General features: G+C 49.6%; 4 protein-coding genes across 4 annotated transcripts; 3 read left to right on the top strand and 1 right to left on the bottom strand.

Annotated features, from left to right (window-relative positions):
- Positions 1-161: 161 nt before the first annotated feature.
- CDV56_104799 (uncharacterized protein) lies at positions 162-758 on the top strand (the record flags this gene model as incomplete). The annotated part of the gene is made up of 2 exons (XM_026758418.1): positions 162-164; positions 213-758. The coding sequence occupies 2 exons, from the start codon at positions 162-164 to the stop codon at positions 756-758; spliced, it is 549 nt and encodes a 182-aa protein (XP_026615398.1).
- A 582-nt stretch (positions 759-1340) lies between these two features.
- Positions 1341-6126, bottom strand: CDV56_104314 (uncharacterized protein; the record flags this gene model as incomplete). Its single annotated transcript, XM_026757933.1, has 8 exons — positions 1341-1873; positions 1924-2433; positions 2491-2566; positions 2697-4960; positions 5011-5232; positions 5292-5808; positions 5877-6018; positions 6083-6126. 8 exons carry the CDS (start codon positions 6124-6126, stop codon positions 1341-1343), a joined length of 4308 nt encoding a protein of 1435 aa, XP_026615397.1.
- Positions 6127-7690: 1564 nt separating this feature from the next.
- AXE2 (putative acetyl xylan esterase (Axe1)) lies at positions 7691-8664 on the top strand (the record flags this gene model as incomplete). The annotated part of the gene is made up of 3 exons (XM_026757679.1): positions 7691-8041; positions 8090-8269; positions 8335-8664. The coding sequence occupies 3 exons, from the start codon at positions 7691-7693 to the stop codon at positions 8662-8664; spliced, it is 861 nt and encodes a 286-aa protein (XP_026615396.1).
- Positions 8665-9744: 1080 nt separating this feature from the next.
- Positions 9745-11436, top strand: CDV56_103782 (uncharacterized protein; the record flags this gene model as incomplete). Its single annotated transcript, XM_026757401.1, has 2 exons — positions 9745-10257; positions 10315-11436. 2 exons carry the CDS (start codon positions 9745-9747, stop codon positions 11434-11436), a joined length of 1635 nt encoding a protein of 544 aa, XP_026615395.1.
- Positions 11437-15637: the final 4201 nt, after the last annotated feature.

Raw genomic sequence — 15637 nt, 5'->3', positions numbered from 1 at the left:
CCAGGATGAGTATATATATCTCCTCGAATGACTGCAAAACAAGTCTTCAATTATCACTTCATCCTTCTTGGATTCATTACCACCTCTTTTTCATGCGTATACCTGACGCCTTTCGTCCCCCTATTCTACTAACTATCCAGCAGAACCACTAAAGAGTCATCATGGTAAGTTCACTTGCCCCTCCACTCATACAACCCACTAACGATTTCCAGGATCGCTACAGCCCGGAGCTGCAGCAGAGGATCCGCGACCTCGCCAACTGGCCCATGGACAAAGATGAGGTATGTGAGGTCTGGACCGAAATCCTCAAATTCTACTTTCCCATCTCCCAGACTGACAGGCCTGCCAACAACGAGTACGCCATCACGGCCGCGCCCAGCACCATCCTCCCCTTCGTTCAATTGTCCGTCGCCACGCAGCTAGGTACGTTTGAAAACACCCGCTTCCTCGCCCTTCACTGCAGAAGCTCTCCGAGACAAGGTGCGGAACCGCCCTCGCGCCATGCCGAAGATCGGCTGAGATTGCAGCTGACCGAGACACTGACAGTCATTCCAATTCACGATGGGCTTGAAATACATGGTGCCATCACTTTCGGTCCGCGGATTCGGTTCTACCGGTTGATGGCGAACGGTATCTTTGGCTGTTGCCTCTGGGGCGGAAGAGACAGCCTGCATGTCCTTCAAGATCATCTTCTCATTGCTCAGCACCTGGAGGAGATCAAGAGCGACTGGCTCTCAGTCTATGTGCCGGGGCGTTAGTGGATATATCTCGTCGCATTGCCAGCGAGGAACAAGATGGCGAAGAGTGGGAAATTGTCATGATTGTTGGAGGATATACATGAGAACAAATACGTTTTTATTTACCAGATTCCATCATCGATACCTGCAGGTGCAATTGATCTTATATGTCTGTCATGCCATTCCAGTCTCTACGTAAATATAGTCGATTGCAGCAGCTGAGTGGACTAATACGAAATGTAGTACAATAATCAGTAGAAGGCTGAATTCATGTGCGTATTTACAGACAAATGCCAGCCCCCAAATAATCTTTGTTTCTTGAAATGCGATATGTACAGTAAATCCGCCCTGAAAACAAGAACGCTGCCCGGCCTTAGCTAGGGCTGCGCGGTCAACAAATGCACATGAAAGAGGTAGCGAGCTTTGGCCAACTCGGAAAGCATGTCATACAATCGTGCAACTGTTTTGTACATCATTTGCATATTTCTGCGCTTTTGGAAAGGAAGAGGTCTTCTCAAGGGGAGTTGTATCGGAACAAATCTTATGTACGTCAGCGGCATTCAGCAAGGCTGGATCATGAGTCAATGGTAACAAGGCCTTTTACTAATCATCTGGTGGTGAAGCAAAGCTTTCCTGGGAGGCCTCTCCGATAGGCAGATCAATGACAGCGCTGTCAGGAAGTTCGGTTGCGCCAATGTCTGTGTCTTTCATGGCCTCTTCTGAAGGTTCTGTGGACGCGTATTGGTCTGGAACGCCAGGCTTATCCTCATCACCGACTTTCCCCTCCTCGTCTTGTTTGGGTTTCGAATCGTCTTCCTCAAAATGGGGATCCGCCAAGCGCTTGAAGGCCACTTCCCCTGTGTTGATCTTCTGAAAGACATCATCACGCGCGACACGATGACCCGAAGGCAAGGCTCTGTTCGAAGCCAAGAGGCTGCCGCCAAGTGCTGACATATAATCTCGTTTCACAAAAGCCAGAATTTCCTGGGTTTTCGAGAGCATTTTGTCCTCAACCGCCTTGACCATCTCTTCAAGTGCTCGTTTAACAGTATCCGCACTGTCACGGAACATGGTCCAGCGAGTCTGTTCCACATGGGCCGCCATGGCTGCTTTCATTCGCATGAAACTTCCAGTACCTAAGAGAAGAATTAGTGTCAAATCAAGCCTCAGATCGGAATGCTCATACCGCGTTCCGCAACACAGGTTTGGTAGGCGGGTTCAAGAGCGGTAGCAATCACGGGCTGAAACATGCGGTTGATTTCCTTTGCCTGGGCCACAGTCGTCGCGAAGTTTTCGTTACAAACATCTTTGAGAAGCGCCTGGTAGTTGCGTAACTGATGAGATAACAAATGGAGACTTGCTACTGGACCGTTCTGACTAGCTTCCCGCTCAATGTCGTCATGTAAAGATTTCAGTAAGCGTCCAGCATCAGATGCAGCGCCCTGCAGAAGGGAGTGGACGCGCCGCGAGAATGTCTTCTCCCAGCCCGAGGCGATGGCCTTGATGACAGGTTCGATCAGCTCGGCGTTCCAGTCGTGATGCCCTTGAGCGTTTGAATAGACCCCATTACGGCGGCATATAGCCTTGTACGTGGACCAGAAATAACCTCCAGCGGTGCGGTCGTTACGGTTAACCGGCGCGCTCCATCGAAGCACAGTTTTGTTTGCCTCAGCCGCGGCCGGGGCGAGGGCGTTCTCTGTTTGCACGTTAATGGAACAGGAATGGTTCGTGACGGTCCAGATAGGCTACTTACCACAGGCGTCGAATATATTGTCATCGAATTCTCCTCGTATCTGCTGATGGACGCTTCTGACGTGCTTTCCCAACTCCTACACGGTTACTTCATTGTCAGCAACCTGCAACGGGTATGATCGAACTGTTACAATTAAGAATGAAATGGGACGAATCAAAGAGAGAAGAGTCATACAGAGGATGTTGATAAGAACCATTCGCACTTACACTCTCGAGCTTCTGAATTCTATTCTGCACCATCGTATTCTGCCTGGCCTTTTGGCCGTCAGTGAGATGGCTGCCATCTCCGTCTGGAGTGGACCACAAGCGAAGAGAGTTCAAAAGTTGACTGAGACTGTTCAGAAATCTCCGCGAGTTGGCTTCCCGGCTCACTTCCGTGAGTTTCTTACAGTGAGCCTGAAGTTGAGGAACCTCGGTCTCTTCAACAGACTGGAACCCGGGTACGTCGGCTTCTTTTCGCAGACGTCCTCGCAGCTTCTGGTAGCCCCGGGACGAAACACAGAACACAGGAAGAGATTTCGCGACCTCGTCATAATCGCGAGCATCGACATCTGGGTTGAAGTTGGCAGCGTCCTCTTCTTCGGCGAGTTCCTGGTCAAGCTCTTTGACTCCGGCGGCGAAATCCTGCCGAATCGCACCTCGAGAATATTCGTTCCGGCCGGAGATAGCTATCGCCCTCATCTCAGCTTCGATCTTCGCGTCAGCTTCGTTAATGTCTGAGATCTTTTTCCGAACTTCCTTGATCTGAGCCTCGAGGTCTTGCTTTTGGCGACGGCTTTCCTTCTTCGTCGTCTTGAGTTCCAGAATCTTCTCAGTGATCTCTTCTTTAGTGAGGGGAGCACGAGTCTCTTCAGGCTGATCCTCCTCTTCGTCCGTCTCTGTGTCGGAATTGTTGCAGTTTTGGTCACTATCGACATAGTCGCTATCAGCGTCACTGTTTGGAGTTCGAGCCTTCTTTCGCCTTCCACATTTCTCGCTGCTCGAGCTTCTCTTTCGCTTCTTGGAGGTTGAATTCTCACGGGGAGCAAAAACAGTCTTCCCATCCTCAATGTCATCTTTCAAGGCCTCCCAGACCTCGAGGACTTCATCCACCTCATCCGCGGAAGCCGTATAGATGGCTTTGGTCTCTTTCAATTCCTCCAGCCGCTGCTTGAGTACTCGCCTTTCCTTGGCAAGTTCATCGGATTTAGCCCAATTTGCGCCCATCTCCTCCTCGAGTCCTAGTGAGTCCTGACACTCCATGAGGCTGATGTCGTCAGTCTTGCTACAAATGAAGGTGACGGTATTGAAGCCACCATCCATCTTGAGCTGTCGCTTGAAGGTGTCACCAAGCAGCGATTTGGCGGCTTTATCATCGACTGCTCGAGTAATCGGAGCCACGATCCATAGACCCGTACACTGTTTCATGTAGCCCTCGGCAACGGCAGAGCGGGCAGCATTTGAATCGTGAACACCGGGTAAATCGACAATGACGGCGCCGGTCGAGAGTGCCTCGGCTTTGACGTAGAGACGGACAACCTTGATCAAAGGCCAAAATTCCAAATCTCTGGCAGGCTTCTTGTCTTTAGCCTTCTCGCCCGCTGTCTTCTCTTTGCTATCGACGAAGAATTGGAGCTTCTTGTAGAAGCGGAGGGAATCGGACTCGGTAATTTCTCGCTTGCTGCCCAGCACGTTTCGAACATTGGGGTGCCTCATCAGCTGCTCGACTGAGCTATTCTGCAACATCTCCCTCGTGAAATTGGGGTATACAGCCTTGATTTTGGCGTATGCAACGCCCGCCTCACTTTCCTCATTGGATGCTTCACGAGAGACATTGCCACTGCCATCGAAAAGATCGTGAAACAGAACCTTGAGTTCCTTTTCCCAGTCTTCCTGTGTGATGAATTCAATTTCAGCCCGATAAGGATCATCGCTGGTGTTGTAGGAAATCTCGGTAACCACCGCCGTGCATGCCCTCATACAATTTGTCGGCACCAATCTCTCCTCGTCAAGCATGGCATTGATGATGGATGACTTTCCAGCCCCAGTGTTACCGACAACACCGACAATAGTCCTGGGCTGCGTAGCCTGACTTTGGACTTTCTCTATAGCCTGCAGCCACTGGGATGCATCTTCAACCGCCACGCGACCGAGCGGCTCTTTCAAATCTTCAAGTAACTTCACTCCTTGTTGCACGGCAGCCTCAAGAAGCTCGGGAGTGCTGTCAGCAAATAGATTCTGCAGGGAAAGCTGCTGCAGAGGCTTGGACTCGGGACAATCTGTTGTCGCACTGGCTGTGACTGGAGCGATTTGGGACAACGGAGTTGGTTTTGAAGTATTTTGAGTGAACGGTGAGGAGGACGCGGTTGTAGACAAGTACAGCGAGGGCGGAAGAGACGTTTGTCGCAGTTTTCGTCCTTGTTCAATCCAGATGTTTTGGGAAACTTTATTCAATCTGTCCCAGTCTTGTTTCATCATGATAAACGCTTGATCTGAATTGTACATTAGAATAGGTAAGCAAAAGGAAAGTATGGATGCCGACCTGAATTATAGGTCATCTCGTAGACCTCGAAAATGGCTTTTCGCGAGGAAAAATACTGGTAGAACCCAGCGTTATGGCTTGTAAACTCATGCAGTTCCGCCAGCAATTGAGGAGTGGGTGCAGTGTGGGCGCGAGTAAATAAGAGGGCTCGTTTTTTAAACCATTCGTGGGCGTCCGGAGGCATGGTATTCCACTGTTGAACGAACTCACGCCGATGATGTTCTGTACCTAGTCAATAAGTTGCTTCGTAGGACTGAGTCGTGAAGTGGTAGCTCGCTCACCGATAGATGACTCTGATCCTACACAGCCGGAGTATAGTTCTGCGAGACGCTCATGGACAAAATCACGCATGGCACACTCTGTGATGTAATCCTGAGAACCTGCGGAAAGGGTATTGTGCGCTTGAACGGCCTCTTTCCGTCCAAGGAGACGTGAAGGCGACTCCGATTTGCTGATGCCCCCGGTGCTTGGTGGTTTGGGTGAGGACACTCGATTTTCGTCATTGACGGGCCAGTCTTGAGGCTCAGGCTTAATCCTCGTATCCGACTTCACCAATCCTCCGTTCGCCGGAGCCTGGCTGGAAAGGGCCTCAAGGGGATCCCGTCGCGCTGGGCTGGTACGAGAAGCCAGTTCTGATTGCTTGATCGCTTCGACGGCGATGACACGGTCAGCAAAGGTGTCCAGTTCCGCAACAGTGTCCATCGAGGCCACGACGATGCCATTGTGCCGGAACACGATCGGTTCCTTGTGGGAAGCCCGTAACAGGTATTGCTTCCTGATATCTTCGAATTTCGTACGCTGCAGTCGATCGAAAGGCACGTCAGTATCAGCTCGGCTATTGCTGGGAGATCTTGTGGCTCACTCACGCCGCGACATTTGATCCACAGGACATCCGTCTCGTAGTCCGCATTGTGGGGGGTCTTGTTGTCGTGGAGGACTCCAACCCAGAAGATGTTTGGACTCAAATGTTCGTCCGGCGTCTTGGACTTGACGTTGCGATGAAAGGCACTGCCATGGTTCAATGCCTGGTTAGGTGGGTCCCACGAAGGAAAATGATGGGTGCGACACTCACATTGTATTGGCCTCCATGGCCCTGAAGGGTGGTAAGGACAGCATCTAATTATCAAAGAGGTGAATGGGACCATGCACACTTGAGTGTATACCTCATACTGAAACAGAGAAATCAGAATATTGATGGACTGGTTGGATGGAGAGTGAGGTGACGACTCCCTACCTAAGGTTTCTGCGCTTCCCCTTGACGCCATACAACAAAAAGTCCCGCTGTCGCGTCAACGCGTTGAGGTACATTGCCTGATCGGGGTTTGCGCTTCTGGTACCTGAGACTTTCCTTATTGGGATGGAACTTACATAATGCATCACGTGATACTGGCTTCTGGTGAAGATGGTCAAGAAGACATCATCACTCAGAATGAACATGGAAGAGTTTGAGAAGATCTGACGCCGAGAGCTGGTTTCTGTTCTACTAATGAGTCTCAAATGAGTATCGCGTCAATGAAAGGTGACGAGAACTCTGTCCCTACATATCATGCTATTTCTGGTCACTACTAGGCCAAAATATATTTCGGCAGCTATGGCTGAATGAACCCGCCCTTTGCAAATCGCAGGTGCAGGATACAAGTCTACAACGAACTGGTATAAGAGATTCCAGGTGGCCTCAATTTCCTCCCCTAATACACAGACCACAAAGAAGGGAAAAAGTCTGCTTCTCTGATTGTCCCTCAACTTCTCTTCAAGCCATAATGTACGGAGTAGTGCTCTCATGATTAATGGGGGTATCCTCCTTGTTGAGAGGACCTGGGAAGAGCGAAGAACTAATGCAAGCACAATCGCTGAAAACAATGATTATGATTCAAGTGAGATTTGAGCGGACCGAATCGCCGAATTAGACATCAAAGAATCTCGCACTTTGACCGTCGTATCATGGATATGAGTCGCTGAGACAGAGAACGTCAGGATACTGATGCCATATGCCAAAACAGCCGCCTGAAACTACTCAGTCCTCGCTAGACAGGCCACAATTACTGGATATTGACCACAGCATAACCTCAATTCAGGCTAGATATGCCAAGGGGCCCCGAAATTAGCCTATTTTCCCCACACAAGCTCCCTTGATTTACATCACTTTCGGCAGGTGAAACGCGGGATGTTTCTTCAGCGTTCCAGGATCAAGAATCAAGACAACCCGGCAGAACAGGGCATTTCTCCGGACTACCTAGTGCTTGGGACCGGAACATGACCAATCCTATGGCTGGCCCCGACTGTTTACCCAATAAATGCAGTAGGTTCGATGTGTCTGGCCAGCTCTGTTGCAGGGGTGCGGGTTATAAGCGTTTCTAGACATATCGTGCGCTCTTTTCGCTTCACGGCTAAAATCACCTTCGAACCCAGGTCTTCAGTCGTCTTTTGAGCCAATTCGTCTTTGGAGAAAGTGATCTCAACTCATCCTCTCGGGGCAAAGGAACAGGTTTTGAAAAGGAGATCGGACGACAGGATAGACAAGTGACATTGTTCCTCTGCAGATCGTGAGGGCTTGTCTGCGAAGCATTGGGTCTATAAAAGAGATCATCACCATCCTCGGGATACCAGAAGCTTGACGTACAGATTCCACAAGCTCGTTCAAATCGGAATATCTGCCCGTTTCTCGATATCATTGCCAAGCATGTTGTTCACAGCAGTGACTCTCGCTCTTTTGGGCCAAGCTTTGGCTGGCCCTGTCGATCTTGAAGAACGCCAGAGCAGCTGTCCCAATATCCATGTCTTTGGTGCTCGTGAAACCACCGCCCCCGCCGGCTATGGTTCGTCCTCCACCGTTGTCAATCTGATCCTCAACGCCTACCCAGGCTCCACCTCCGAGGCAATCAGCTACCCTGCTTGTGGAGGTCAGTCTTCCTGCGGCGGAGTCAGTTATGCCAACTCGGTGGTTGCCGGAATCAACGCTGTCGTGAGCGCCGTGAACTCGTTCAATCAGAAATGTCCAAGCACCCAACTGGTCCTTGTCGGATACTCTCAGGTATCTTCCGCTTATTGAATTATCCAGACGCGTCTAATTCTGTGGTAGGGCGGTCAAATTATGGATGACGCCCTTTGCGGAGGTGGAGATCCCAACCAGGGCTACACCAACACGGCCGTTCCGCTGTCCGCATCGGCCGTCAACATGATCAAAGCGGCTATCTTTATGGGCGATCCTCGCTTCATTGCGGGTTTGTCGTATGAGGTCGGCACCTGCAAAGCGGCTGGCGTAAGCAAGACCTTTGATCTTCCTTGAGTTGTGATGTTCGGATCTAACCACTCACCGTCATCCAGTTTGACCCTCGTCCTGCTGGCTTTAGCTGCCCATCTGCAAGCAAGATACAGTCGTACTGCGATGCTGCCGATCCATACTGCTGCAACGGAAACGATGCCAACACTCATCAAGGCTACGGAACCGAGTACGGACAGGCAGCTCTTACCTTCGTCAAGAGCAAGCTGAGTTCGAGCAGCTCGGGAGGAGGAGGCTCAGGTGGCTCGGGCGGCTCCACCGGAACCGTTGCCCATTACGGTCAGTGTGGAGGTCAAGGATGGACTGGCGCCACCTCGTGCCAGAGTCCCTATACCTGTACGGTTATCAGCCAGTGGTACTCTCAGTGCCTGTGAGCTTGACAGACCGAGCGTTGTGGTTTGTGATAAATCCTGATGTTTTGAGGGATATTACTGCCTGGATAGTTGTAAGAGATATCTTTCTTCTTCTGCTTGCCTCTTTGCGTTGTGTGTCTTTTTTCCTAGGACCGAACATTTCGCAGAGGACAAATATGAATAATTCACACCGAGCGGAAAATCTACGGACAGATATCGAACTCACATAATATGAACTGATTTTCTCGGTATTTGATGCGTACACTAGCTCCGGGAAGTAGGTGGCTATTGACATCGTCTTCGACCATGGAAATCAATAGCTTCTGACTTCCACAGGGTATATTACTGCCGGCCATCTTCCGATCGGGAACCATAAGACTGATAGACAAGAATGGCATTTTACTACGCCTTTCGACTGCCGGAGAAGCGCAAAGGGGAATTTTGGCCCGCTGTGTTTCATCAGCCATGATCACGTGTGGGAGGCATGCCTCTGGATCTGGTTGGATTTCCCGCAACTTCAATCATGAACCTTCACGAATCTGGGCCAATCCATCCCTCATTCATCTGTCAGGACTGACAAGGCTGTATTGTCCGCTGAATGATTCGTCAAACCTTCGCAGAATCTCCACAATCGTGGCTTGATGCCACAGCAATGCGGGGGATGTGCGGGGAACTTGTCCAAAGAAGGACAAAGTTTTTCTGCGGAGACTGCGCAAATGGCTGGGTCATCCGGGGTAGAAGTCCGGGGTAGGATGGCTTTCTCCAGCCTTGCCATTGTCCAATGATTAACTCACTGCATCACTATCAAGACATCCTGGTTTAGATCTACAGCGCCTGCCGACCACATAGATCTTGAGGAGTTGAGGGTCCTGGAGTGGAATTTCTGCCCGCCTCAGATACATCTAGAGGTTCATGATTTGACCAAATTACATCACCACTGAAGACACCGGCCTCTGTCTCATCGTTTTCAATAACCGATCATCGCTATATATATCGCCCCAGAAGGGACTCGAGCGAGACACCTTTCCATCTTCAGCCATCCTCATCTGTCTAGGTCGATAGCTTCTTCTGCACTCCACTTGCCATCTCCACCTTTCAATCATGGGTCCTGACCTCGAGGCAAGCAAGTCCTCCCTGGATCGGAAAGAGTTCCCATCTGCGGAACATGTCGAAGGAACTGCCGTTGGTATCGTTCATGCGGTAGACCCTCACCAACTCGAATTGCTGCCTCACGGTCCCAGCGGATTCAAGGGCATCTTCGGCTCCAAGTATGTCTTTGGCGCAGCTTTCCTGGCCTCCATGGGCGGATTCTCCATGGGATACGACATGGGAGTCATTTCCATCATCAACTCGATGGACAAGTTTCACGCGGTGTATCCGCGTGCCGAAACTGCTTTTGGCAAAGGATTCATGACGGGGATGTTGCTGCTAGGTGCATTTGTTGGCTGTATCTTCATGCCATATCTGGCGGATCGCGTCTCTCGCAAATGGGCCCTCACGGCTATGGTGATCGTCTTCAACGTCGGAGCCATTCTTCAGACGGCCGCAACCAACTACGACATGCTTGTCGCGGGACGCTTTATCGGAGGCATCGGCGTTGGTACATTGGCAATGGTATACGTTCCACTCAATCGGCAGTGTTTCCACCAAGATTAATGGGTAAAATCATAGGGTGCACCGCTCTATATCTCCGAAGTCTCTCCACCCCACATGCGAGGCACGCTCCTTGTCCTCGAATCCATCTCCATCACCCTGGGAGTCGTCATTGCGTTTTACATCACTTACGGCACCAGACACATGACTACAGAAGCCTGTTTCCGACTCCCCTTTGGTCTGCAAATGGTGACCGCAACGATACTCGGCGCTGGCATTCACTTCTTCCCGTACTCTCCTCGGTGGCTTGCTTTGGTCAACCGCCAGGATGACTGCATGTCTAGCCTGTGTAAATTGCGAGGACTGCCAAGCACAGACGAGAGAGTCCAAGCGGAGCATCAGCAGATTGTGGCCGAGATCAACTTCCAAAAAGCCGTCCTGGCGAAAAAGCACCCTGGTGCATCCGGTATCAAGCTCGAAGTTCTCTCCTGGATGGATCTCTTCACCCGGAAGATGTGGAAACGCACCGCCGTCGGTATGGGTGTCGCATTCTTCCAGCAGTTCTCGGGAATCAACGCTTTCATCTACTACGCGCCAACACTGTTCGAATCCCTCGGCCAGACCTCGGAGACATCGCTCATTCTCTCCGGTGTCTTCAACGTTCTCCAACTCATTGCAGCCGTTGTCTGTTTTCTCGTCATCGAAAAGGTCGGCCGGCGCCCCCTCGCTATCTTCGGTGGCTTTGGTACTGCAGTGGCCTATATCATCATCGCCATCCTTTCGGGTCTTTACTCGACTGATTGGGCATCGCACACGGCCGCCGGCTGGGGCTGCGTTGCCATGGCGTTCATCTTCATCCTCGTTTACGGAGTCACCTATTCCCCACTGGGTTGGGCCCTCCCATCGGAGGTTTTTGCGACTACGTCTCGGTCCAAAGGTGTCGCTCTCGCCACATGCACCATCTGGCTGTCGGATTTCATTGTTGGCATTGTCACACCTTCCATGCTGGCTGACATTGGCTATCGAACCTACATCTTCTTTGCCGTGATGTGCTCGCTGGCAGGTGTCTGGGCGTTTTTCCTAGTTCCTGAGACGGGTGGGAAGACACTAGAAGAAATCGACGAGTTATTTGGCGATTCCAGCGCGCGGGAAGAGTGGGAACTTGCCCAGGAAGCAATCATGACTGGAAGTACCAAATAGGTAGGCTGTGGCCTTGACTGTGGTTCACTAACCCTGTATCATAGTTTGGTTAGGTAGTTTAGTAGTCTTTCCGCTAATATATGAAGGAAATGAATAGTATTATCCAGACGGAGGAGCCATAACAAGAATAACATCTTCCTGTGTCTTTGTTCGAGAAGATATAAAGTCCCCAACTCTCCGGTCGAGCAAAGGGTATACCAGGCTAGCATCTACTAAGTAAAGTCGAAACGCAAGAGGAATCGGAAGAATCGGGCTGGCAAAAGAGGGAAGGAACCGCCTCTTAGGCCGCCATGGACGGCTTTGCCACCTTTTTTAACCCTGATCTTGGCCAATGATCTGCTTCAAGCCTACGGCTATACCCCAGGAAGTGCAAATAAGAATTCGAGGAGTATCACAAGGCGGGCAAACCTCCAGTCTTGCCCATTATGTTTTCTGGTAGCATAGAGCATAGCTCAGTGGGACTTTAAATACATTATGAAATGAAGGTGATACAATTCAAGCATCACATAGATCGATTCCATAGCGATAACATCTCTCAAAAACAATTGGATGATGTTCTGCGTGGTTTGGTGTAGAACTAGATGATAAATCCTCCACTCAAGAATGCCTTAGCATCTTCTTAGCAGCGAGCTCTGTCGTTGATTATATGTGGTCTTCTGCTGCCCATGAAGTTCCGAAGGCGAGATAAGTTCAAGGCTCTCGTTTCGGTGTAATATGCATCATTGCTAGTATATATTTAGCCTATTAAATCTCTCAGGCAGGCTGCAGGGGCTCTCACCTGTCTTGATTGAAGAGAATACTGATGTTGATCGCTTTTGCTCATCCTGTTGGCAGAGAGTCTTGTCACTGCTTATCGAGGCAGTCTCGTTATGCGAAAGAGCGGCCCTCTCCTGCTCCTTTTGCTGTCTTTGTTTGAATACCATCTGGACTTGGTCATCGTCCGAGATGGTGCGGAAATTGGGGAGTCCTGAAGGCATGATGATGAAGTCGTCAACAGTTAGAAGGCTGAAATCAAGATAAGTGCAGAATCTCTGGTGAAAGAACAGAACTCGGAGCAGAAGATTGTCTGATATTTATAATGCTTTTGTCCTTGATATTTTCGATGCTATACAGTATAGATGCCAGGCATGCTGGTTGACGTAAGCGCAGCCCTAACCCATTCTTGTCCCCGACGCTATGAGTCAAAGAGGACACACGATGATGGACAAATAGTGACGCATCGTTGAGGCAGTCATATCGCTTTTGTTGGTAATATGCCTGATCTGTATCATATCCTCAAGAATCAAATTGTTGAATTCCTGAAATGGATGACGAATTGGTGAATTGGTAGCGGCGGTTAGGCCGCGAAGGCTACAGGCGGGCTGTGCTCGTATAGTTACTTACAAGGCTTTCTTCAAATGACTCAGAATGAGTCTGTTTTTACCAACGTGTAGGATGACTAAAGAGGTCCTCTCCACAATAAGCAGCCGCAGTCTTGTCCTTCGGTCCACCAAAGCTTGACTTTGATTGACATTTTAGAGCTCAGGTGTGAACTAGAAACTGGACTCTGCAGTCTGAATATAAGCATGTGATCATGATCTAGTGATCCATGGCAGATGTCGGAGTCATTGTTTCATCATAGCAGTAGAAACTCGCTGAGATTGCCGGCCATCTGTCTCTTACTCTCTTTTTGTATACCATGATCAGCATCTTTCATGCATATCTTCTTATTCAAAGTCTACAAGATGCCTTCAAAAGGCAAAGTGCGAGCGAGAAATCCAACCAGCTCAAAGACTCGCAACTGCCCAGGCTGAGACTTCAGAGGAGGGTCCACCAGACGATGAGGAGTCTAGGTAACGAGTCGGAGAAAGAGCCAGAAAAGCTTCGCGCAGAATACTGGAAGCATCAGCGTTGTATGCAAGATTCGAGAAGAAAAAGGCGGATCATCGATCGGAAAAGAATGGTATCTGCTGATTCTGCTCCGTCAGCATAGAAATCGTCACAAGTTATTGTCCTCGTGGCTCGCGACCGAATAAAATGCGCTGACGTTGGTTCTTTCTCTGGTCGTCCTTGTCGATGCCGCGAGAAAGTTGCCTATTCAACGTACGCACAGCCCAATAGCGGGGGAGTGAACATGGTCGAGGGGCATTGCACAGGATAGTATCCCCGTCATATCAACTTCAGGCAGTGCTACACCCCTCGTTCTCTCCTCCGGAAACCAAGTTTGGCCGGTCTTGAACGCGCGACAACTGACATAGAGGACTTACTCAATCTGTATTACTTGAACGGATTGGACCAATCTAGCTGAATGGAATTGTCGACCCCGTATCGGGCAGCATACACAAGACCCGAAGCCCTTATTGTCTCTTGAGAGCTTGCAGGAGCCTGCAGCATATGATCATTGAGGAGACTCGAGGGTGAGCATGAGACTGTACCAGCGAATATACCTAGAGTATTTACTAGACATATCATTGTTGGCGAGTGAGGATTGTTGTGAGCATGTGTAAGTGTAATGGTGATGCTGCAAGGAGAACTTCTAGCTCGCACATGGGCGGCCATGGATACTCCTCCAGAGCTACGAGCCGAGGGTGAACTGATTCTCATTGTTTCCTATGTGGTGGGAGCTTCTGGCCTTGCTTGCTGACCGACTGAGTGGTTCTGCATAGGGTCGATCCCTTGCTGCGGATAAGCTGTGTACCTTCTGAGGGCAATGGGCAATTCCGAAGACACGAACATGCAGGGTGGGTTACTGGTCTAGGAAATCCAAGATGACGAGAAGAAGTGGCATAGTGAAGATCTGGATTTCCTTGCGCTGTAAGTCACTACTAGTGCATTATGTCTCTGTGCTAACCCAACAAACATAAAAAAAGAATGGAAATGGACCAAAAAGACCCAGGGCAGTGAACAGGACCTAGATGTTATTTGACCTTGCCAGCTAATCATACAAGGTTACTGTGTGTTCGGTTAGCTGAGGATTTGCATAGATATAGAATGGTTAAAATGTAGATATGAGATAGTGTGGAGTACTCCGTACTCTGTATAGATATAGGTAGTAGCTTTGAGCCCTCTCCTTTTCATTATTATTCTTGAATTCTTCATTGAGAGTGGAGCATTCTGTGTTGTGTCCCAGGTTATGCTTGAATTCTACTGGTTGAATGGGCCGCAAGGAACAATTCTGGAAGGAATCTAGCCAATCATGATAGTATCCGACAGACACAGCCCACATACTGCACCAATCACATTGATTGAGTCTCTCACGATCTGGAGCCCGTCTAAAGTCTCTGAATTCCCTCGGCCAGAGTGACAAAGTCCCGTCAGACCGCAATTTGAGAGGGAGATGCAGCTGCAGATCGCTATAAGAGATCAAAGAGCTCTCCACTCTTGATTGTCTACGAGTCTCCGCGGTGCCGGAGACTCGATAGAAGAGACTTCCCCAGAGTGATTCCTCCTGGAGTCAGAAGCACAAGGCCCAATGAATGGAACGTTCAGCTTTTTATCTTCTATCCGCTGCATGCAAAGATCTCATGTTGCACTAAGTCGGAGCACGGTGTTAGTAATCCGTGCCGGTTCCCGGTTCCCCGGTATCGGGGAGACAGAAGAAAGGATTTTCATTTAAAAAGTGAAAAGTGCTGCTATGGAGAACAAAAGTACAGTTTGTCTAGACTCGTTTCTCCTTAATGAGACCACCTAGTCCATAGTCAATAGTCAATACTAATTAATTTAGACCCTTGTCCGCTGGTCAAGTGACCAAAACTTGCCATCGTCGATATCAATACGTAGTAGACTTAGTAGTTGAATCGGGCGATTCCAGACCTCGAAAAAGCAACTATTTTTAGATTAAGCATCAATACTATGGAGTAATCAGGAGACAGTCAGAACGCCAGTTATCAAGCCATCGTCGGGAGAAAAGCGAGGCAGAAAAAGGGGCAAACGGAAGTTCCTCGGAGCTCGGGATTGCCTCAAAGGGCGGTATCACTTTGCCATCCTAAATTCCTAATTAACATTGCAGCAAGGACCGTAAAGGAGTCACTTAGCGGTGTACGGAGATAGATAGACAGTCTTAGCATTCATTCTACAGAGTACTCAGTAGCAGCCAGAAAAACTCGTCGGGTCAGGTGAGATAGTACTAGACAACAGCTAACAGATACCAGTTCATCAAGACAACGAATGACAACTCATCCAGGTGGATAATGGCATTGCTTTTGTGGGTCAATTGCCCCTG

This window comes from Aspergillus thermomutatus (assembly GCF_002237265.1).
Source record: "Aspergillus thermomutatus strain HMR AF 39 chromosome Unknown NODE_67, whole genome shotgun sequence".
NCBI lineage: Eukaryota > Fungi > Ascomycota > Eurotiomycetes > Eurotiales > Aspergillaceae > Aspergillus > Aspergillus thermomutatus.
Note: the sequence above shows the minus strand (reverse complement) of the source record. Positions and strands in the feature narration are given on the sequence as shown.